General features: G+C 43.4%; 1 protein-coding gene across 6 annotated transcripts in view; it reads right to left on the bottom strand.

Annotated features, from left to right (window-relative positions):
* Window positions 1-23,262, bottom strand: part of PTPRG (protein tyrosine phosphatase receptor type G) — a 725,670-nt gene that overhangs the window by 206,027 nt on the left and 496,381 nt on the right. For all 6 annotated transcript variants that reach the window (XM_067755032.1, XM_067755034.1, XM_067755031.1 and 3 more), the window contains one exon: window positions 20,579-20,674. In XM_067755032.1, coding sequence (XP_067611133.1) covers window positions 20,579-20,674 — 96 coding nt within the window. The remainder of the gene's footprint in view (window positions 1-20,578; window positions 20,675-23,262) is intronic.

The raw sequence follows: 23,262 nt of genomic DNA, 5'->3' as shown, positions 1-23,262 counted from the left end.
TAAATAACCCATTCTCTCTCTCTCTGTTTTTTATTTTTTTTGCGGTATGCGGGCCTCTCACTGTTGTGGCCTCTCCCGTTGCGGAGCACAGGCTCCGGACGCGCAGGCTCAGCGGCCATGGCTCACGGGCCCAGCCGCTCCTCGGCATGTGGGATCTTCCTGGACCGGGGCACGAACCCGCGTCCCCTGCATCGGCAGGCGGACTCTCAACCACTGCGCCACCAGGGAAGCCCTGCTATGGTATTTTTAATTTGGAAAAGGGATGTGGAGTGGGTCCTCTTTTGCCCCTAAAGACGTGTGGCCCTCTAATTTGTATTCACAGACCCGTGACAAGAGCATGTCAAAAACGCACCATTACTCATGAGTGTTGATGTGCTTCTGTGGAGATGCTCAGGCCAGAAGTCCTTTAAAGAACGCTAGGTGCTGCTGTGGGGTTTATTTAGGTGTCATCTGCTGGACCAGTCCCAGGTTTGGAGCAATACTGCCTTTGGCAGAACAGAACTGCATTTAATAGGAGTCATATTCTCACTTCTCAGCTGGAAGATTACATGAGCAAGAGCTACAGGAACTGGAAAGACCATCCTTTTTACCAACTCTTTTCCACACCATTAGGTTTTACAACCAGTATTTCCTTTATAGGACTAAGTGGAACAAGGCAACCAGTTACAAAGAGAATCTGAGTTCGCCCTCTGCTTAAGTGCACCATAATAGTAACAGCTGGCTGGGGGCTTCTTGGTGTTTCTGACAGTGTGTGCTTGGCCCCACCATTTCACTTTTAAGATGGAGGGCTCTTTGCTTCGTGTTTTTGTTTGTTTGTTTGTTTTTTTAAATTTATTTATTTTTGGCTGCATTGGGTCTTTGTTGCTGCACGTGGACTTTCTCTAGTTGCGGGGAGCGGGGGCTACTCTTCGTTGCAGTGCGCGGGCTTCTCATTGCGGTGGCTTCTCTTGTTGCTGAGCACGGGCTCTAGGGCGCGCAGGCTTCAGTAGTTGTGGCACACGGGCTCAGTAGTTTTGGCACATGGGCTTCAGTAGTTGTGGCTCGCGGGCTCTAGAGCGCAGGCTCGGTAGTTGTGGCGCACGGGCTTAGTTGCTCCACGGCATGTGGGATCCTCCTGGACCAGGGCTCGAACCCATGTCCCCCGCATTGGCAGGCAGATTCTTAACCACTGCGCCACCAGGGAAGTCCCTGCTTCGTGTTTTTAAGATGAGCTGGTAAACTGTGTACGTTTAAAAATCCTTCTGTGCTATAAATGAAACCTAAATGGAAGGTTTTTGGAACTGTAACAGAGTATAAAATGTGACTGGTATCACATTAGGTGGATGGTCCCAACGCCACTGTAGCTTGGGACCATCCACCTAATTTGTTCTTTTATTCTGATAATTATAATCAAGCTTCAGCCTGGTCATCAATCTGCCATTAACCTGAGGGTAGAGAAATAACATGATACTCTATGACAACTGTAATTTTTACATATTGGACATCCAAAGACTATTGGCAGAAACACACTGATGAAATCCCCGTGAAGTTCGATCTATGGGTTTACGGGTTTAACAATATGGCTGCAAAATTAACTTTCACAATGGAAAGCAGTCAGCTTGTATTTGCGCAGACAACGCACAGCAAAATGCACACGTGAGCTGATCATCGTAATCGCACCCCTGTCCAGCTCTCCAAATCTAAAATGGAACCAGACGAAGACAGAAGGCCATTCAATACGCTCGCACAATGCACAAAAGACAAGTAAAGAAATAAACACAGCAGGAGAAAACGTCCAACTCGAAAATCAGTGAAAAATGAGCGTAGAAAAAAATTGCTGGCATCAAAACAACAATGAGAATATTGCTACAAACCTGATCGCCAGCAGCATTTATAAACCCCTCTGACCTGCTTTCCTTCCCAGAAGTGTTATTTTCATTCGTCACCAAGTTGCTTCAAAGGGAGCCTCCCAGAGCCTGAAACTAATTTTCTTCCTCCTACATAAGAACATAAAATTCCTACAATCTTAGTAATAGAAAGAGATCATTTCTCCTCAGGTCCCATCTCTTTTTTTTTTTTGCGGTACACGGGCCTCTCACTGTTGTGGCCTCTCCCGTTGCGGAGCACAGGCTCCGGACGCGCAGGCTCAGCGGCCATGGCTCACGGGCCCAGCCGCTCCGCGGCATGTGGGATCTTTCCGGACCGGGGCACGAACCCGTGTCCCCTGCATTGGCAGGTGGACTCTCAACCACTGCGCCACCAGGGAAGCCGTACCACCATCTCTTTACGACAAACGGATGACAGTGATCCTCCCTGGTTTCTCTCTAGCTTGGATCTCAACCACAGCCTTCCTGAAGCCAGTTTCTCAACGGCTCCCCTGCATAAAAGTCCAGAGTTGATGGCCTTCAAGGATCTCTGGGGTCCAGCTCCACCCCTAGTGGCTTCCTTTCAGGTCCATGGACATTCTGTTCTCCTGCCTTAGGGCCATGGTACATGCTACTCCCTTGGAGCTCAGAGCTTCTTGACCTAGTGAGATTCTGTGCAATCATGTCTTCTTCACGTAGCCTCTCCTGACTCCCAAACTGGGCCTGGACCCCGTGATACGCTCTCAAAGCATTGAACGTCTCTTTCCTTCACTGAGCGTAACACAAGTTTAACCCTGAATCCAGGGCACATTTATATGATTAATATCTATTCCCCTAACAGACTGTGATGTCCACAAGGACCCAGGCCGCACGGGTGTCTCCTAACCAAGGCCGCACGGGTGTCTCCTAACCAAGGCCTCATGGGTGTCTCCTAACCAAGGCCGCATGGGTATCTTCTAACCAAGGCCGCACGGGTATCTTCTAACCAAGGCCGCATGGGTATCTCCTAACCAAGGCCGCCCCAGAGCCCGCAGAGCACCCGGCGCACATTGGGCTACCAGGGATATCTGGTGAATGAACACTGAAAGAGGTCAGCTTATTCTATATGCATAAGCTGCAAAGGTCTAGATAGTAACACTCTTCTTCCACTGAGAACACAGGATAGTACATAATCCCCTGCATTGGTGTAAGGTCCCAATACTGCCTTTTGTATCCAGAAGAGCCTTGGAAGTCACCAGTTAGGTGACACCCAAACCAAGTCGCCAAAATCTCCTTTTACGCATCCTTCCTTTGCCTCACTGTAGGCCACGCAGGGGATGCAGCTTTGACATTCTCGAGAACTGATAGCATCGCTGTCTAACAGAGTTCCCGCTGACACCGAGACCGTCGGCTTACAACTTGTGATGGTAAACACTGCTCTCACTTTGCTTTATTGCCCAAGGATTTTTAAATGAAGCTTTTATAACAAGGATGTAATTGAAGGCACGGTACTTTGCCGGGGATCCGGGCCGCTCTTACACATTTGCCCGACAGAAAAACGCTGTGCGACATTTCATCATTTATAAAGTCGGAGAGGGGAAGATGATTACGTTGGGGCTCTTCTGGCGATAAACGCACTGAAGGTGGATTTTCATTCTGTGGGGCAAAGGCAGCCCTGTGGATAGAAGTGCTCCTTTGCGGCGGGTCACAGCTTTTCTGAGCTAGGAAGGTTAAAAAAAAACAAAACAAAAAACCAGATGTGAGCAGAACTGCTTCTGGGCTTCCGAAAAGTTTCCGTAGCAGCCGAGGGGTCCACCAGCCAACGGAGAACGCCCTGAGCCATCCCAGCCTCACAAGACAAACAGCCTTCAAGACAGACAGCCTTCTTTCTCGGCCCAGTGCATGAGTGAGCTCTCAGCATCAGCGCTATAGATCGCCTCAGTGGGGACGTCGGGCTGGTGATGGGTGCGGGGCAGAGGGGCCTGGCTCGGCTCCTGAGATCTCTAGCAGGTGCTGCCCGTGCCTGGAACATCCTAGCAGAGAACATCTACAAGCTCGTACTGAAGCAACCAGACGCAGGGAGCCGCACGGCAACAAGCTTAAAAATCCAATGTCGAGCTCGACGCGAGGTTCCACAGGCAGTCCATCAAAATCACGTACTTTAGGGCTTCCCTGGTGGCGCAGTGGTTGAGAGTCCGCCTGCCGATGCAGGGGACGCGGGTTCGTGCCCTCGTCCGGGAAGATCCCACATGCCGCGGAGCAGCTGGGCCCGTGAGCCACGGCCACCGAGCCTGCGCGTCCGGAGCCTGTGCTCCGCAACGGGAGAGGCCGCAACAGTGAGAGGCCCGCATATCGCACAAAAAAAAAAAAAAAAAAATCACATGCTTTAGAGGCAGGGAGTGGAAAACACATAGCTCTCACCACCTTAGCATCATCCAATGTTAAGGAGATCATCTGGTAGGAGAAGTGGCTCCAAAATGCAAGTTTGCCCCAAAAGGGTTTTGCTTGAAGTTCTCACTGCCTTATGTGCTGAGCACTGTCACCAGGGCGGCTACCCCAAGGGCTGAGCAGAAGCTCTTTGAGGATGCTGGCCCACGCTCCTGGACAAAGCAGGCGGATGGCGTTTCCAGAATGAGGAACAGCGTAAAACTGAGGTTGGAAGACAGGAAGAGCCTCCAGGGTAAAGAAGAATGGCTTCCAATCCTACCATTTTCTAGGCGTGTGACTTTGGGCAAATCATCCAGTATGTCCTCATTTGTCAGTTAGGGAGAGAAGTTCCTACTGCACACGTTTGAGACATCAAAGGAGATAACGGGCACGGACTGGCCAGAGACACGTGAAACTTTCCTCCCTGATACGGTCAGTAATAGAAGAAGCAGGAGGGAGAAGAGGGGAGACACACACTAACTCTCCCCTCTCCCATACTCCCTCCCGGGCTCACCAGAAGTAGGGATTTGCACCAGCACAAATTTACTCAGAAGTGCTTGGGGAGAAGCTCCTTCTATACCTCTAATTCTCAGCACCCCCCCCCACAAGCCCCTCCCCAAGTCAGGGAAGTTCCCCTAAATAAAATACTGGGTCACTCAAAGGAAAAGCCAGCTCAGCCCTTCCCCGCCCCCCCCCACCCTGCCCCTCCGCCACCAGCTGTCTTCCCAGTTCCCCCAGCTACACCCTGGCCAGAGGGGACGCCCGGGCTTCCGGCCTCCAGCATCAAGCAGCCCTGACGGCCAAGCCAAGACCCCAGTCCACCCCTTGCGACTGGGTTAACGAGTCAGGTTGGCCTCGCTCTGCCCGTTCATCCTCTCCACGGGGAGAAGCATGTAGACTCATGGGAGCCTCCAGCCCCGTCTCCTTCTTCAAACTGCCCATCACTAACACATCCTACACCTGAGTTTCTTTTGGCTCAAACGAGGAGGTGGGAGAGATGACGAGGCTCCCCTACACCTGTGAGAAAATCATCGTCTTGGGTAATAAGACAAGGTGGAGTCGCCCACAGACAATGGTACTTCGTGAAACCGTTCACTACAAACTGAGAACAGAATCCAAGTGGGACGGCTGTCACCCTAAGAAGTGGAGGGAGGGAGGGTCATGGGGGCACCAGCAGTAGGTAACACGCTCTCTCTAGAAAACGAGAACACCACCAAGTAAGGCCCAAATGAATCATGAGCTGCCTAAGTAGGGATGGGGGTGTGGGGTGGACAACAATTCAGGGAACCCAAGGGAGCCCCGAGAGCCAGTCACTGCACCTAAGAATCCCATGAGCAAGGGCAAGGAGAAAGGCCACCTTCCAGACCAATGACATCTAAATCCTGGGAGTGGGACCCAGCACCAGGGCGATGTAAAGCTTGCTCAGTGATCCCACGCAGCCACTGTGGAGGACAACTGTTCTTCGCTCTCGCCAAGCACCAAGTTTAGAGAGGAAGAGGAAAAACAAATCCCAGGTAACGAGTCACGACCCCAGCTCAGGGCAGAACGCCTTTCCTCTCTCACACGATGCAGGTTCTTCACTCTTCCTTCCACGTAACTGTTGCTCTTGGTGACTAATTTTTGTCACTGCATATGTGACGATACCTGCTATTGCTTAGATTACAAGGAGAGCTCACATTCAGTGAGAACCTACTGTGTGCCACGCACAGGTTCGTTTCACCTGTATTCACTAATACAGACCTCACAACAACCCTCCAAGGCAGGTCTCTCATTATTTTCTCCATTTGCCAGATGAGAAAACTAAGCAACAGAAGAGTGAAGTGAATTTGATGGAAGTTTACAACGACTGATGGGCAAAACTGGGACTTAAATAAGTGGGATGTAGGGTCCCTTTCTTTCATCAGGCAGACTCTTAAGTAATGGCTCTTGCTTGCATCCAATACCTCTGTGGTCAGCATTGAGACTGTAACACCAAACAAGCAAAGGTTCTTGTCTTAAAGAGCCTACATGGTGTGTGTGTGTGTGTGTGTGTGTGTGTGTGTGTGTGTGTGTGTGTGTGTGTGTGTGTGTGTGTGTGTGTGTGTGTGTGTGTGTGTGTGTGTGTGTGTGTAGTCACCTCCTTGATGACAGGGCCCATGCTCTATTCAATTCTCTGGACACCATGCTGCCTACTGTACATGGGACACCATGCTGACTGAGGCTTTGCAAAGGGAATGAACAAAGAAGGCAATGGAATGACCACAAGAGAGAAGGAGGGAGGGAGGGGCATGTGTATGGACTGACCACATCCCTTTAGGCAAGGGGGGGACACAGAGTCACATCTGCCAAAATGAAGAAGAGGTAAGCATCTCCCACTCACAGCTCAACCTCGGGCCCGCACTGAACACGGGGTCGGGTGAAATCAATGGGCAGCACAATCACTCACACGCCACAATATTTAAAAATCTCTAACAATCACATCATTATTGCTGGCAGTGCCTCTAACCAAGCAGACACTAATAAGAGACCTCATACAAGGGGATACACTTCCAGCATGAATAAAGCCACATAAAGGCTGCCTGGTTTAAAACTTTGACCCTGGACTGGAATTCATTACTAGGAATTAAGCAATCACTTGGGGGAAGAGTTGATGGGGCCCTTTTACTTTCAAAGGGCCTCCCCACCATGCACAGGCATCTGATCCCGTGTTGCTTGTTTCTCTCCCAGCTGACTGGCTGCTCCAATTAAATAACTATTTCGCCATCCAAGGTGTTACAACTAATTACCTTAGCTCCTCTTTAAAGTAGTAAGAGAGACGTGTAGATGCTCCTTGAGGAAATCTGAATTTGGTTATCTCCTCCTGAATTACTGAGTTATAGCGCCAATAAGAACACTTAGACTTCAGAACCTTGTCTCCCAGCCAAGGCAATCAGAGAGCTGAAGCACCCTTCACCAAAATGCAAGGAGACTGGGAAGGTGGATATACTTGATGTACCCAAAGCAATATGATTATCTTAATGTATCTATTCTGGGCCAGGTTTTAAGATACAGGGAAGTAATCATTCAAAGTATTCCCTATTATTTTAGCATGTGAATTCCAGTTGTTCCTAATTATCAACATCACCCAAATTCTTACTTACTTCTATTTGCTAAAATATCACAAATTTTGGAGTGGTTCATATTCTGGTCCTTAGCACTTTCCTAGACATGATTTCATTTGAAGTTCACAACAAACCCATCAGATATCAATATCTCAGTTTTACGGACAAAGCAATTTGAGTCAGCGAGGGAAGAAACAGATTTGTCCAAACAAGTAGGCCAGTGAGTGTCAAATCTGAACTTTAGCGCAGAACTTTTCACTCCAAAATTCCAACCCTTACCAATGTCTTTCCTAGACATTGATTTCACAATCAAAGGGAATCTAAGCATCGGAGGAAAGTTCTGGAATCAGAATCTCCTTCTCAGAGGACTGTTAGGAGCGTTACATGAGGTAATGTATGTAGAATGCTTGGCAGACAGCCACTTGACCAGGATCCACAACTATCACCTACTGCTTTTTAAAAATTATTGTTTATATTCATAGAGAATTGGAAATTGGAAATCTCTTTTTAGAAGACTTGGGATTTTACCTGTCTGAACTGTTTCAGTGGGATAAGGACATTTTTTACCTGTACAATACAAAATAGAGAGGAACCAAAGCTACAGAGTGATTGCCATTAAAAAACAAAACAAAACAAACCAAAAAAAACAGGGTAGCCAGGTCAACAAGTTCGGACATGGTCCTAAACATTCATTTCCTTTCCTGAATGATCTAGGAATTGGCTTTGTGTTAGTTAGCTGCTTGCGTTTCTGAGACATCTGGTGCTAAACCTTATAATCAGTTCAGTTAAAAAAAAAAAAAACAAAAACCAAACAGAACTACTGCCTGGCAGCCACCATTGGAGAGTGCCTAAAAATAGAAAGAATTCACTGAAACCTCATTAGAATGGTGCTCAAGGATGCCAAGCTGTGGGGAAAACACTGCAGAAAGTTGAGTCAGACCTCAGGATTGCAGATCAAGAAGTCCCAGAAACTGAATTATCCAAGTGTCCAAACTGGGTATCATTTCAGAGATAGAGATTTTCATGTCATTATATGTGGTTCACACTGGTGTGATTTTAGGAGCACCCCTCTCCAAACACATATATATCATATGTAAGAATTCTCTGTTAGAACCAAAAGATTGGTATCAAATGAATACTACATAAAACTGGTCGATAATACCCAGTTGATACACAGAGATTAAGGAGTCCCTCTCACTGCAATGCTATCTATAGTACTGTTGTGCCTCATTGATGCTTTCTGAATTAGGTAATCCCATCTTACCTCAACTTTGGACAAACCGAATACCAAATAAGCAAGATCTCAATCAATTAGCTCTACTTATGATTTTACATACAGCTACCTAGGAATTTGCATGCACATAAACATCACATAACTTAATACATATTCAGAGAATGCAAAGGGCTAAGAAAAACAGAATCTGCTGTATAAACCTGTCCAGAGAAGTCAATCCATAGGTACATTTTATGACTCGCACAAAACCCAAAACAGGCGGATTCAGTGCTACTATTTTTCTCAAAAGACAGCTAGGCAGTTCTAATAAAGAAATAATGGGAATATTACTCAGCCATAAAAAAGAATGAAATAATGCCATTTGCAGTGACATGGATGGATCCAGAGATTGTCATACCGAGTGAAGTAAGTCACACAGAGAAAGACAAGTATTATATGATATCGCTTATATGTGGAATCTAAAAAAAGGGGTACAAATGAACCTCTCTACAAAACAGAAGTAGAGTTACAGGTGTAGAAAACAAGCTCATGGCTATTGGAGGTGGGGGGAAGGGATAAATTGGGAGATTGGGATTGACATATCCACACTACTATATATAAAATAGATAACCAGTAAGGACCTACTGTATAGCACAGGGAACTCTACCCAATACTCTGCAATGGCCTATATGGAAAAGAATCTAAAACAGAGTGGATACATGTATATGTATAACAGATTCACTTTGCTGTACACCTGAAACTAACACAACATTGTAAATCAACTACCCTCCAAAATAAAGAAAAAAAAAAAGAAATAACATACGCCCCCAATACTGTGCCTTTTACTGTACCACATTTGGGCGCTTACTTTTTGCAAGTAAAAGGTAGGAGGGTTAAAGTATTACGGAAGTTCTCCCAATAATCTGTGTCTCCTTCACAAACCGCGGGAGCGCATTCCTGAAAAATGCAGAGTTGACCAAACAGTGTTAAGAAGGTCGACGTGTTAAGAGCAGGAGGTGGATACAGGAGGAATCAGGAAAAGTCTCACGTAAAGAAAATTAAGTTTCTTCCTGGTTTGTTATCACATCGTGGAAGAGTAACTGAATGGATCTCCACCAAATACGAAAGATCTGTGCAGACCAGTCTGTCTTTAAATTTAATGCCTGTGGTGTACAGGATATGTGCTTTGGGAGTACGGGTCAAAGGTACACTCAAGATGGGCAGGCATCATCCAGTACACATTGAGAAACAAAAGCTCTGGGCTTCAGACAAGTACACACGTACCATATATATTAAGATGCTACAGACAAAGAAAACAAACGGTAGTTTTAATGTAAACCCTGAATACAAAAGAGAATGGCAAGCTTCTCATTCGGGCAACTCAATGTATCAGCACCACAGGGGAGCATAACATCGGGATTCATCCAGCTCAAGATAGTTCAGCATTCCTCTGGGACAATGCCTAGATGGCCAAGGAATCAAAAGCTTTTGAGAGGGAAGCCGTAACAAGCCTCTAAAACAAAACCAGCATTAAGAGCTTTAAAATTCTACCCTGGGAAAATACTTCTACAACACCATGGGAATGAGACAGTGCTGTGATTTGCAGAGCCAGATTCTCCTACAACCTCCACCAGGGAGTTTCCTTGATCTCTGAGTTTTTCAAACCAGCTCCCCCTGATTTCTAGTTCAAAGGCATATGCACATGCTCTTACCTTTGTTTACTTTTCTAGGTCTAATTGAGTGTTCTATTAAAATGGTGTTTGTTTCAAAAATCAGTGCAGCGTCTGGGAACGAATATCCCCATGGGCTCTTTAATTTAAGCGGGCCGCCAAGGTGAAGCAGAAATACCTAGAAACGGGTTGATTTAAATATTTTAGCATGTAAGTCTTTATGCCTTATCTTAGAATCCAGTTGACTAAACCTTGGTTGGCCGGGGACTAGGGGAATTCTCAGGTATGGGGTAATGTACTTATTCCTGTGGCCATCAGCTAGCAGAATAACCCAAACAGCCCTCACAGCCCACATCTATTGAGATCAAAACCTTCTGGGGTGCTCAAACCAAGCAGGGTTTCTCAATGTCAGCACTGACCTCTTGGGCCAGATAATTTTGTGTTGTGGAGGGCTGTCTTGAGCATTGTAGAGTTTTCAGCAGCATCCCTACTCTCTATACACTAGATGCCAGCAGCACCACTACCCCAGTGTGACAACCCAAAGCATCTCCACACGTGGCCTCATGGCCTCTGGGGGCAAAATCCCCTGAGCTCCTCCTCATAAGAACCACTGCCATTAAAAAAGTTAATAAATGACTGTTTAAATCTTAACCCTGTTCACTCACAGTGTCCTCATCTAACCACACCATTCATTCAATACTCTTTATGGCTTTTTTTATAAAAGGGAGGAAGCAGAAGAAAAAACACTGTCATCAAATCTATAAAATAGTCACAGGCACAGAGTCTAAGGGAATTCAGAATAGGATAAAAGGTTTTAATTATGGGCAAAGAGAATAAGAACACAATTTTTAGTTGCAAGAAAATAACTATTCAGGTACCAGCAAAATTAAGAGGGGTCCTGAAGCACATATATACACATGATAATAACTGGAACCAATGATACATACTTCTTTCTCTACCCGCTCCAACAGGAGAGCCAATTTTTCTGATTCAGTTTTCCACTAAGAGCACAGACCCTGGAGGCATCCTACTGCTGTTGAAATACTCGCTCGAACATTTATTGGCTGATGTGATATTGGGTAATTTATATTAAAAACAGTTCCATGCCTCACCTTGTGCATTTGTAAAATGGACATAATGATACCTTGAGGGGGTCCCAGTGAAGATTAAATAAGATAATGTTTAATGTGGGCGCTTCATTTTAGATGCAAAAAATGGTAACTTTTATTAGTACTGTTTGTATTCTATTTAGAAGCATCTTTTCAACTAGTTTATCTAAAGGAAAAGAAGGAGAGGAGAGTTGTCACTAGCTTCTAACCTTGGGATGCAAAGTGCTTTGCGTGTGGCGTTCTCCCAGGAGAACTAATTAGCTGAGGCATCTACTAGATTATACTTCTGGAAGACCAAAGCTAAGAAAAATGAGACAACTGGATTGGGAGTCACAAAACTAGAATTCTTGGCTTAGATTTCAAGGAGCTATGGGACCACGGTCAACCACTTAACTCTCAGGCAGCCAGTCTCACTTCTGTCATTTTAATGGGATCACTACAGAGTTCCTAGTATTTTATCTGAGACTATGACAATCAGATTCAAAGACTTATATTAGAACTAATGGCCAAAACAACTAAATTCTAAACTAAACGATGGATTCTAAACTATCATTTAGTGATGCACAAAGGTAAAGTACTTGGTAACTGTCCTTGAAGTACAGTGATTTAATTAAAGAAGATTTTCACATGGTCTTTTTCAAAGTCTCTTAATTATGTAATGCTTCACCAATTATAGTCCTGTGTAATGCCCACTAAGAGGAAATTTGAATTACAGGCCATCTGCAGACAGGAGATGTACTGAAAACACCTGATAGGCTACAAATTCAATGTCGTACATCCACAAATCTGTTCTAAAATTGCACCCGAACATTAAAGATGACTCTGGCCTTCACTTAGCGGTAAGTCCTATGAAATCAATTAGCTGTTAAAATAGTTTAAATGGAACACATGTATTTTAATTTTTGTGTGTGTATAAAAACAAAGTCTTCTTAATCAGCCCAAAACATTCTGAAATTACACTTCTAGGTAATGCACTGAAAGAATTGAACTTATAACTAGATAAAACCAGGATGTGGAAAATGTGAGAAGGATGATATTCAAACAGCAGTAACCGGAAAGGAATAAATTAAGAATCATATTAGTTTACTTCAATTATCCCAAAAAGCAGTCTAAGAAGGAAGCTGTAAAAACCAATCACGACTCCCCAACAGAAACTCACATAGTCTCCGACTCAAAAACGGTTCTTGGGGGCTTCCCTGGTGGCGCAGTGGTTGAGAGTCTGCCTGCTAACGCAGGGGACGCGGGTTCGAGCCCTGGTCTGGGAGGATCCCATGTGCCGGGGAGCAACTGGGCCCGTGAGCCACAACTACTGAGCCTGCGCGTCTGGAGCCTGTGCTCCGCAACAAGAGAGGCCACGATAGTGAGACGCCCGCGCACCGTGATGAAGAGTGGCCCCCGCTTGCCACAACTAGAGAAAGTCCTCGCACAGAAACGAAGACCCAACACAGCAAAAATAAATAAATAAACTAATAAACTCCTACCCCCAACATCAAAAAAAAAAAAATGGTTCTTGTGTTTTTTTTTCCTGTGGGTGTTTGGTAGTGGGTATAACTACTATTTTTCTTTTTTCTTTCCTCCCACTCTCCCTCCTTCCTTTCATCCTTTCCTCCTCCTCCTTCTTTCTCTCTCTCCTCACCTTTCCTTCCCTCCCCCGTTTATTCTATGGAGTAGAGGCCCTTGTTGCCAACAGGACCAGTCAGGAGTTTAAAAAAAAAAGAAGAACTATCTCCAGCCATGATAGAAAATGTGTTCTTCATTAAAGAAAAAGATTCCTCAGGATGGTTTAAAAAATGAAAAGATGACTTTAGGTCACCATAAATAAAAAGGATGATTTATACTTTAAGAGTGGTGCTTTGCTTTGTAGAAAAATGGGAGGAAAAAGAAAAATGGAGGAGAGTCCAGTTTTAAAACTCATAAATAGGAAATTCATACCCTTAAAATGAAATATTTATCATTTTGAAATTATACAGATCTATAAAGATATAATTCTTATACTCTTGATATTTTATCTACCTGACTTGATCTGTCCTCCCCCATCTCCCAATGACAAAATGATGCTACTATTTTTTTAAAAATTTATTTATCTTATTTATTTTTGGCTTTGTTGGGTCTTTGTTGCTGCATGCGGGCTTTCTCTAGTTGCAGAGAGCGGGGGCTACTCTTTGTTGCGGTGCGCAGGCTTATCATTGCGATGGCTTCTCTTGTTGAGGAGCATGGGCTCTAGGCTAACAGGCTTCAGTAGTTGTGGCACACAGGCTCAGCAGTTGTGGCTCGTGGGCTCTAGAGCACAGGCTCAGTAGTTGTGGCGCACGGGCTTAGTTGCTCCACGGCATGTGGGATCTTCCAGGACCAGGGCTCGAACCCGTGTCCCCTGCATTGGCAGGCGGATTCTTAACCACTGCGTCACCAGGGAAGTCCCCAAATGATGCTACTATTAAAGAAAGAATTCAAAGGCCAACTCTTTTCAAAACTTATAGTTCTCTAACTACTTTGAGGGCAGGCTACAGTTCTAAGGATACATTTGCAATGTTCATGAATAATGGCACAAAGAAGGTGCTTAACATATTGCACAATGAGCAAATGAGTTAGCATAAGCAAGGACAAAGCAAGAGCAAGAAAAAGCAAAAAAACATAAATACAGATGCACTGAAATAGATAGAAACTAACCCTAGGAAGGAAATGCTCAAGAAAAAGACAGAGGCAAGTAGAATGAAAAACAGCAAAATAATCCAAAAAAGCTTCTCCACCCACAGTCTACTGAGATGATACCATTTTGGTGGGAAACTTTATAAAAACATTCTCAGACACAGATATAGCCAGATATTCTTGGCACTAACACACTCCTTTAAGGCCTCTGAATGCACTACACCTTTAAGAAGTGTCAAGCCCTGATGCTTTTTCCCACCTATAGGCATAAGCAGAGATACAGCCCTTTAAAAGCATGTTAGGGACTTCCCTGGTGGCGCAGTGGTTGAGAGTCCGCCTGCCGATGCAGGGGACACGGGTTCGTGTCCCGGTCCGGGAGGATCCCACATGTCACAGAGCGGCTGGGCCCGTGAGCCATGGTCGCTGAGCCTGCGCGTCCGGAGCCTATGCTCCGCAACGGGAGAGCGGGAGAGGCCACAACAGTGAGAGGCTCGCATACGAAAAAAAAAAAAAAAAAAAAAGCATGTCAGACCCAGTGGAACTCCCGGGCAAAGCCCCATCCTCAATGGATCAGGAGTCTGAGAAACTTCATGTTCAATGTCCTTCACCATCTCAAAAGCCTTATACTTCTGTACAACCACCACCTTTCTTAGCTGAAGCTTACACAGCCACCTAGACATATCCTTTTCCAAAGCCCAAATCATTAATCTAGTGGTGGGATCCTGAAAGGTTTCCTGTAACTTAGTCCTACTCAGTACCTATATCCTGAACAACAACTGAGGTCAAGACACTGATGTGAGGGCTAGGGAAAGGTGGATGGTGGGATACAGGGAGAAGAGGCACAAGATATGGACCTCCACCTCCAAGAGTTTGTATTCTAGTGTTCTCAGGTCCTACACTCCCTAGTGCCTGCTTCTAATACTCCTTAGCTACCATGTTATCAGCTTGTTTCTTTCCAATCAAGACTCTAGGGCCTAAATATGTTTCCATTGAATTCAGCTAAGTAATTGCACAATCAAGCCACAGTGGAAGTCACTTGCAAGAGATGCGGGTGATGAGTAAGTGAGTACTCCTGGACCTCAATGATCTCACAGTACAGAGGCTGAAGAAAAGCACGTAAAATAACAGCTTGAATGCAAGCTGGAATGCTAAGAGAAACAGGGGGTTAAAGGAAGGACAAATCACATCTCCCTTTGGTGGAGGGAGGGCAGGTGAGATCCAGGGAAGTGGAGAAAAAGGCATCCTTGCCAACCCTGGGTGAGTCATCAAGAGCTCCTCCTGCCTTCTCAACATCTATAAATAATCCCAGGTGCTGCCATTTCATTTAATTACTAAGCCTCTCCAGATGGAGAAAAATAATTAAGCAGTCGGTACCACCAAGATGATATAAAGAACGCATTAGCAACTTTTGAAACATTTGAGTTTTGAAGTTTGCTTTCAACAATGAAAGAAGGGCAGAAGTGAAGAGGGCCCAAATGACTGAGTGACAGACATTAGAGAAAACCAAAGGACAGCAGTCAGATAGTGGGTAGAAATTTAAATAGGAAAAAAGCAAATACTCGTGTAAAGGGGCTCAATCCTCCCAGAAGCAGCAGAGCCGCTAACATTAAATGAAGAAGCCTCAATGGAGTTGGTGAAGATAGGTTGTCAAAAAAGAAATACTTTAAGACAACCTAAAAATCAATTTATTTATTTCCTAAATGTACAAGAAATATGCTGTTGACTGGGCCTCTGGATGCAGACGTGATAAAAATTTTATCTTTGTGTCTGATGCAAAGATTCAGAAGCGATTAAACCCAAAAGGGTCTAACAAGGAAGCTGGAAACAACCACACGAGAAAAATTTCTAAACACAGATGCTCTTAAAGAATCATGCATTTATCATTCTAAAGTTCAATGGAATCAGGAAATCAATAAAAATAAAATTTCTGGCATTCAAATAACAGTAGCAACTGGGTAGTAAAACACCTGAGGTTTCCTCCCCATAACATGTTCAAAGATAATCATGTGCTTCCTCAAAAAAAAAAAAAAAAATCCACAAAAATCAAACCTATAAAACCACAGTAATCAAAATTTAAAAAAGTTTGGGGAGCCCAAACCTCTAAGAGCATCAGACTGAAAACCATTAATAAGGGTGCACAGTTCGAAGACATTTCGATGCTGGTGGGAAAATGGAGGGACGCGTTCCAAGAGGAATGATGAAGAAACAGATTGGAAGAAGGAAAAACCAAATCAGAACCCAATTCTGAGGGCGATCATAGAAGATTCTTGATCTAAAAAAATATAGGTCAAATGGTAGTTCTAGTTTTAGTTTTTGAGGGAACCTCCCACTGGTCTCCATAGTGGTTGTACCAATTTACATTCCCACCAACAGTGGAGGAGGGTTCCCTTTTCCCCACACCCTCTCCAGCATTTATTGTTTGTACAAATGGACTTATTTACAAAAAAAAGTAGAGTCACAGATGTAGAAAACAAATTTATGGTTACCAGGGGTAAGGATAAATTGGGAGATTGGGATTGACATATACACACTACGTATAGCACAGGGAATCTTCTCGATACTCTGCAATGGCCTATATGGGAAAAGAACCTAAAAAAAAAAAGTGGATATATGCATATGTATAAGTGATTCACTTTGCTGTACACCTGAAACTAACAGAACATTGTAAATCAACTATACTCCAAAATATATTAAAAGAAAATAATTTAGGTCAAGTTAAAGGTAAAGGTCAATCTGAGGATTGAGTACTCTGTGCTCTATACAGATGGTCCCTAACTTATGACTTCTTTGACTTTATGATGGTGTGAAAGTGACACACATTACTTCAGATTTTGATCTTTTCCTGGGCTAGCGATATGGTGAGATACTCTCTCCTGACGCCGGGCAGGGTAGTGGGCCGAAGCTCCCAGTCAGCCACTGGATCACAAGGGTAAACAACCAGTACTCGTCCAACCATTCCGTACCCAACCGTTCTGTTTTTCCCTTTCAGTAGAGAATTCAGTAAATTCCATGAGACAGTCAAAACTTCATGTTGTGTTAGACTTTTTGTTAATATAATAGGCTTTGGGGCTTCCCTGGTGGCGCAGTGGTTGGGAGTCCACCTGCCGATGCAGGGGACGCGGGTTCGTGCCCCAGACCGGGAGGATCCCACATGCCGCGGAGCGGCTGGGCCCGTGAGCCATGGCCGCTGAGCCTGCGCGTCCGGAGCGTGTGCTCCGCAACGGGAGAGGCCACAACAGTGAGAGGCCCGCGTACCACAAAAAAAAAAAGGCTTTGTGTTATATAATTGTGCCCAACTGCAGGCTAATACAAGTGTTCTGAGCGTGTTTAAGGGAGGCTGGGCTAAGCTATGACATTCGGTAACTTGGGTGTATTAAATGCATTTTCCACTTAAGATATTTTAAACTTATGACGGGTTTATTAGGATGTAATCCCAACTTAAGTCGACAAAGATTTGTAACCTTAAATCAAAGCTATTTAAATCTTTTTGAGTTATTTTCAAAGCAAAGCATCCTTCGACAAATTGCCTTATCATTCCACTGTCATTTCAACTGTCTTATAAACCTAGGTTTTCATTTCTTACTTCTTCAAACAGATAACCCAAGTAGAGTGTTATCAGAATAATATATCAAGAGAGCATTTTAATAACTTTTGGCATTTACATTTCCACAGGAATTCAAATCAGGCGAACTAGTATAGTGGAGATTCTATTTTAACGAACAGAAAATAATTAACTTTGTACTAATATAAATTAGCTAAACAAGCATTTATTTATTCTCTTTAGTGGTTTAACAACAAATATCTCCATCCCTTGCCAATTTCATGTTTTAACTTCTTTATTTAAAAAATCCTTTAAAATCAGACTTTCCCCTTCCTTTCCCGTATATCTTCTAGAAGGCTGCGAGGCCAAAGGTGTGTGAACTAGAATAGAGGTGTTCCTTCCTCGAGATGCATGACTAACATATGTTGGAAAACGGTAATAAATATTCCAGTCAGGAGTAGCTATGAAGTGAATGCGCCTTCTAGCGCTGTGTGGGCCCAAACGCGTAAGACCACGTGGGGCTGCCATGACTTGTTTTCTTCCATACCTGGAGGCGATCCTTCCTTTACCAGTGTTCACACAAAGCACTCAGGGGAAACCCAGCTCACTATATTTCAGCACTGAGACTGACCTTCAACTCTGTCTGTAACCAAAAGATGTCAGGCACTAGTCAAAGTTACTGGCGTCCAGGTTGGAGTCATGATCTCAAGGTCATGTTGACAGGAAGTCATGAAGAAAACCGCCTAGAGGCTGTGCTGCCATGGGAATTCACACCCCCTCCGAAGGAGACAGAGAGTCACTACTCAGATCTTGATTACTGCAACATCATCAGGAAATTTTATGTAAAATCTTCCATATTTAACTGAAGAAAATAATTGTAAACACTATGTAGCATCCATAATCATGTCCATGAGCCACAATAGGACCACCTGCAGGCAACCTATCCTCTCAGCCAATATATGGTTCCCTGGTCGGCCATGTGTCTGCTAGGTTTGTGTTTGCTTTGGTGTTTTGGAAACATAAGAACCTCATCATATCTAATCACAGCAAAGGCAGCGAGAGAGCCAAAACTACCCAGCATAACAGGCACATGATCCGGAAGAAAAAAGAAACAAAGATAATGAAAAATGGAAAGTGTTAGAAAATTATTCTAGTGTGTGGCGTAAGTTGGCATCAAAGCTACAGCAACTGCACAGAAATTAGCCTTGCCTAGACATGCACTGGTAGGTCATTCACATCCTATCACTCTGGAAAATGAATATGTGAGTTTATGAGCACCACGTCAGACCACAGCCTTTTACAAGTGGAAAAGTTTCTCTACTCATGTCGTTCTAGCCATTATCACATGGGACTGTGACAGCGAGGTCCTCCTAGTGGGCAGGAGCTGACTATATTCATCTTATATATTTAATGTAGCAACTGGTACCATATCTGGCATTGAATCACTGCTGAAACAATCATAAATACCTCTTCAATACCAAAAGGTAACATGCCAGGTTTGAATTTGGAAATACAGGTCAAGATTTCTCTATTTGGGGGAGAAATACCAAACTCCCAAATTTAGCATTCTTATTAGAAAGATTCAAAACACAGAGATCTCAAAATACAGGTTCTAACGAGACTGCCATATTAAAATAACAATACCGTCTTCTTTCCACTACATGACATAGTGTGAACTCTGATGTATAAATGCATATGTGGACTCATAAAGAAAACAAAGAAAGCAGCTCAACACAGCTGCTACCTAAAAAAAAAGAAAAAAAAAGAAAAAAAAGAAAAACTATTCTATTTTATATTATCTGCCCTCTATTTTGTGTCTACAGGACAGCAAGTCAAAATTTAGAGGACTAACCAGATGAAATACACATTAAATTTCTTTGTATTTGAACTACACTCGTGTCCTGGAAATACTTTAAAAATCCAAAACCTAGATTTCACACTGAGGTCTTTTGCTGGTTTGTACACCAATGTGCCCCCCCTGCCCAATACTTTAATTGGGCCTACATTTAACAAGAGTTTCTAGAGCCGGAAAAACAGAAAGCTTTTGGGTAGAGCACGCTGTGAAACAGACCTGCCAGTACTCATAAAAACATTCTTAAAATTTATTTTCTATAAAAAGGATGACCTATAAAGGAGAACCTGGTTGGACTGGACATGGGTGGGCATGACAGGGAGGGAGGCAGGGGTAGGTCTGATGGCAGGGCTGCAGGAGTAGAGGTCCAGCAACATGAAAAACAGTGTGCTAAGAGGACAATAACAGAAAATAAGAGGTAACTATGTAAGTGGAAACTGTCTAAGAATGGAAGTTCAAGTGACCTCAGTATTGCCTAAGGCAAAACAATCACGGTTTAGATGCAGAAGGAGTCCAGACAGAACCCAAGTGAACTGGCAACAGCACAGTGCCCAGAATAGACTTCTGTTCGTGCAGAGAAGACACATATACCACAGGGTCTCCATCCCATAGAAACAGGGATGGCTGGACACAGATACATATTTTATTTGGCATTTACCAAATGTCTACTGTGTGCCAAAACCCACACTAGGGACTTCATTTAATGAAAATGTACTAACTTGGAAATGGTCCCAATAAAAATTTTAGTTACCATGGGGATTTCTGGCGGGGGTGGGGTGGGGTGGGAACGAGGTCTCTTTAGATAAATGACCAATGCAATTTATTAACCTACTTGCAAGTAATGTCAAATTTAAAGTTGCTCCAAAGAAAAACCACTTTTTTTTTTACATCAGTCTCTTAATATGCTGTAGGAACCTGTTCAAGACGCTTCAGCAGTGAAGTAACTTAGATGATAAATGTGTTCTTCAATCTGTGCACCAGTCAAGTAGCAATAAAATCAGAATAATTCATGCAAAAATTTTCATTATGTTTCTAAACATACTTATTTACATTTTAAATCACACATTAGACAATATGAAATATCTTTCATTTAGACAGGTGTGAACTAGAAAACAGATGCATTCATTAAACATAGAACAATTCGGTGAATTAAAAAAAAAATACTCGAGAGAACTCTTTGGTTGAAGTATCAATGCTTAAGCCCACCGTTAACTTACTTGAAAAAATATGGCCATGGCTCCGATTATTCTGTTTTCAGAAATGGCAGTTTGAAAGCTGTCAAAGTCATCTGGATTGTAAAAGAAAATCTGCATCTGTAGAAGAACAATTAAAAAACGTATTAGGAAAATACATTAGGAAAACCTATGCAGAAGTAGAGAGAGTAGTACAATGGACCCAGATTCCCCAACATGCTAAGATTTTGCCAAAGGTACTCATCTATCCATACTTTTTTCTTTGCTAAAGTATTTGAAAGCAAACCCCAGACATCATATCGTTTTACCCCTACATACTTCGGTAGGTATCACTAAAACACACATCTTTCCACATAACTACAATGCCTTCAGGCCACACAAAATAAGTAACACCAACACCTTCTTATTACCTAATACTCATGTCATGGTGAAATGTCCCTATTAAGAAACAAAATTTTAATGCAGTTAAATACCATGAAGTAGGAAACTAAGACTGTGAGATTCAGTCCCTATGTTAAAATTATAAACGCTTAAATGGACACATGTTTATGGATAATGCCCATTCCAATGACGAGAATCTGAGGGGGGCTCTCAGTAGCTTTGAGAAACAGTCCAAATGGACTATTTTAGTCAATCAAAATAGAATATAGTGGTAATGATAATAATAATGCTTAATAGGGCTTCCCTGGTGGCGCAGTGGTTGAGAGTCCGCCTGCCGATGCAGGGGACGTGGGTTCGTGCCCCGGTCCGGGAGGATCCCACATGCCGCGGAGCGGCTGGGCCCGTGAGCCATGGTCGCTGAGCCTGCGCGTCTGGAGCCTGTGCTCTGCAACGGGAGAGGCCACAACAGTGAGAGGCCCGCGTACCACAAAAAAATAAATAAATAATGCTTAATATTTTTCAGTTTGCAAAAAGCCATCCCATTCATGATTTCACTAAATCTATCTAACAATCCCTGTGAAGACTGGGCAGAAATTACTACATTCAGTTACAGATGAGGAAATCGTACTTCAGAAAGTTGATGCCGACTTGGTTAAAAAGAAACATCAGTTGATGAGTGTAAAGTCCAGGTGCTCTCATCCCAACCTTAAATACCTTCTCTTACATGTGGCAAGGGTTTCTCACTCAAAAAGCAGAACACGGATAAATCAACTTAAAATAATTATACAATTTTAATGTCTGCACATTCCTCAATACCTGAACAATTCAGAGAACAAAAACAACCTACAGAGTATTCTTGAGAGACTACATATGTGATAAAAATAAAAGATCTGAGACCCTATTCCAGCTTCTTCGTTTACGTGCATGTGAGCCCTCAGGCAAGCCAGCGAATATCTAAGCATCATTCCTTCCGTATAGAATCAAGCGCTTGATCATCCTACCCTTGGTAGGATGGGTGTGGGGATCAAACATGTAGGTGCAGGGTACAGTGTGTAGCACTATGCCTGGACCTTAACTGTGCTCCACAAATCGTCATCATTGTCACATTAACTTTTGGCAGGTATCTTTAGATGTCTAATATGAATGTGATTGCACTGAATCTTCTAGAATGGCCCCTACTCTTTCCAGAAAATCAAATCTCCTCTATCATTAGCTCTCTTCCATGACCTCTATTTTCCCACTTTTCCAAATGACATGATGCTATTTTCTGAACAACCACACCCCAGATGGAGTATGGAGACTTGATACTAAATGATAAATTCCCAATGGGAAAAGGGAAGTCAGAGAGACAAGCTGAAGTACACGTCAAAGGTGAACAGAGTCCTGCTGACTGAAGTAACCAAGACGTTAAGAACAAGGTGACATATCTTCTCTGAAGGGTATATTTAGGGAGCCCAAATCAGGACACTTTTAAGGAAAAGTTAGATAACCAAGTGGATGGGAGAAGGATGGGTAGATTCTTTTGGAGAATATTCTTTCTTACGGTGAATTATTTTCCTTAGACTCTGCATTCCCACTGACGCTGGCAACCTCTTATACATGTGTTGCCTTTACATCTGGACGGCTACAGACATCATGAATTTACTCTGAGGAAAAATCCATTCAATGAGGTGCAGATTAAAATAGTTTAATACTGGGTGAATTGCTTTGGGGACAATGCCACTAACCCAAGAAAGAAACTCTGCATAAGTATATTCAGAAAATTACACTTAACTTTCCTTTGCAAACCCAGGCCCTCAAATGAACTAAGTTCACAGAAGGTTTTCTTATTCTTCAGCCCATGAGCAGGGGTAGCATTGTTTAACGCATCACCTGAATAGCGTGTGATACAAAATACTTTAAGATCTCTTCAAGAGCATTTTCATTTACAACCGGGTGAGGAAATTCATTTTTAGAAAATGTCTTTGAGTCACGGCTCCACCCGTCAGGATAATAAAATGTCTCATAAAGAGAACAGCAGCCATAGGTCTGAAGTATCAGCTTTCCTTGCTATTTCTCTCAAGTTGTAGTCTATTGAACTATGTTAACTTTTAAAGGTATCTTAAATACGGAAGTAAATAAGTAGGTGGAGTTTTGCCGAGAGGGCACTGGACTTGAAATCATTTTGTTGTTATTGTTGATGAGACAACTTTAGGCACAGGCTAGAAACCTATTTTACAAAAACATCTTTGGAAGGGATCGGGGTGGCTGCTGAATACTGCGAGGAAGCCCATCAACCTTCTGTATCTGCTCTCAAGTGCCATGTTCAGAGCCTTCCTTCAGCCTCC

The sequence above is a fragment of the Pseudorca crassidens genome, chromosome 10, assembly GCF_039906515.1.
Source record: "Pseudorca crassidens isolate mPseCra1 chromosome 10, mPseCra1.hap1, whole genome shotgun sequence".
NCBI lineage: Eukaryota > Metazoa > Chordata > Mammalia > Artiodactyla > Delphinidae > Pseudorca > Pseudorca crassidens.
Note: the sequence above shows the minus strand (reverse complement) of the source record. Positions and strands in the feature narration are given on the sequence as shown.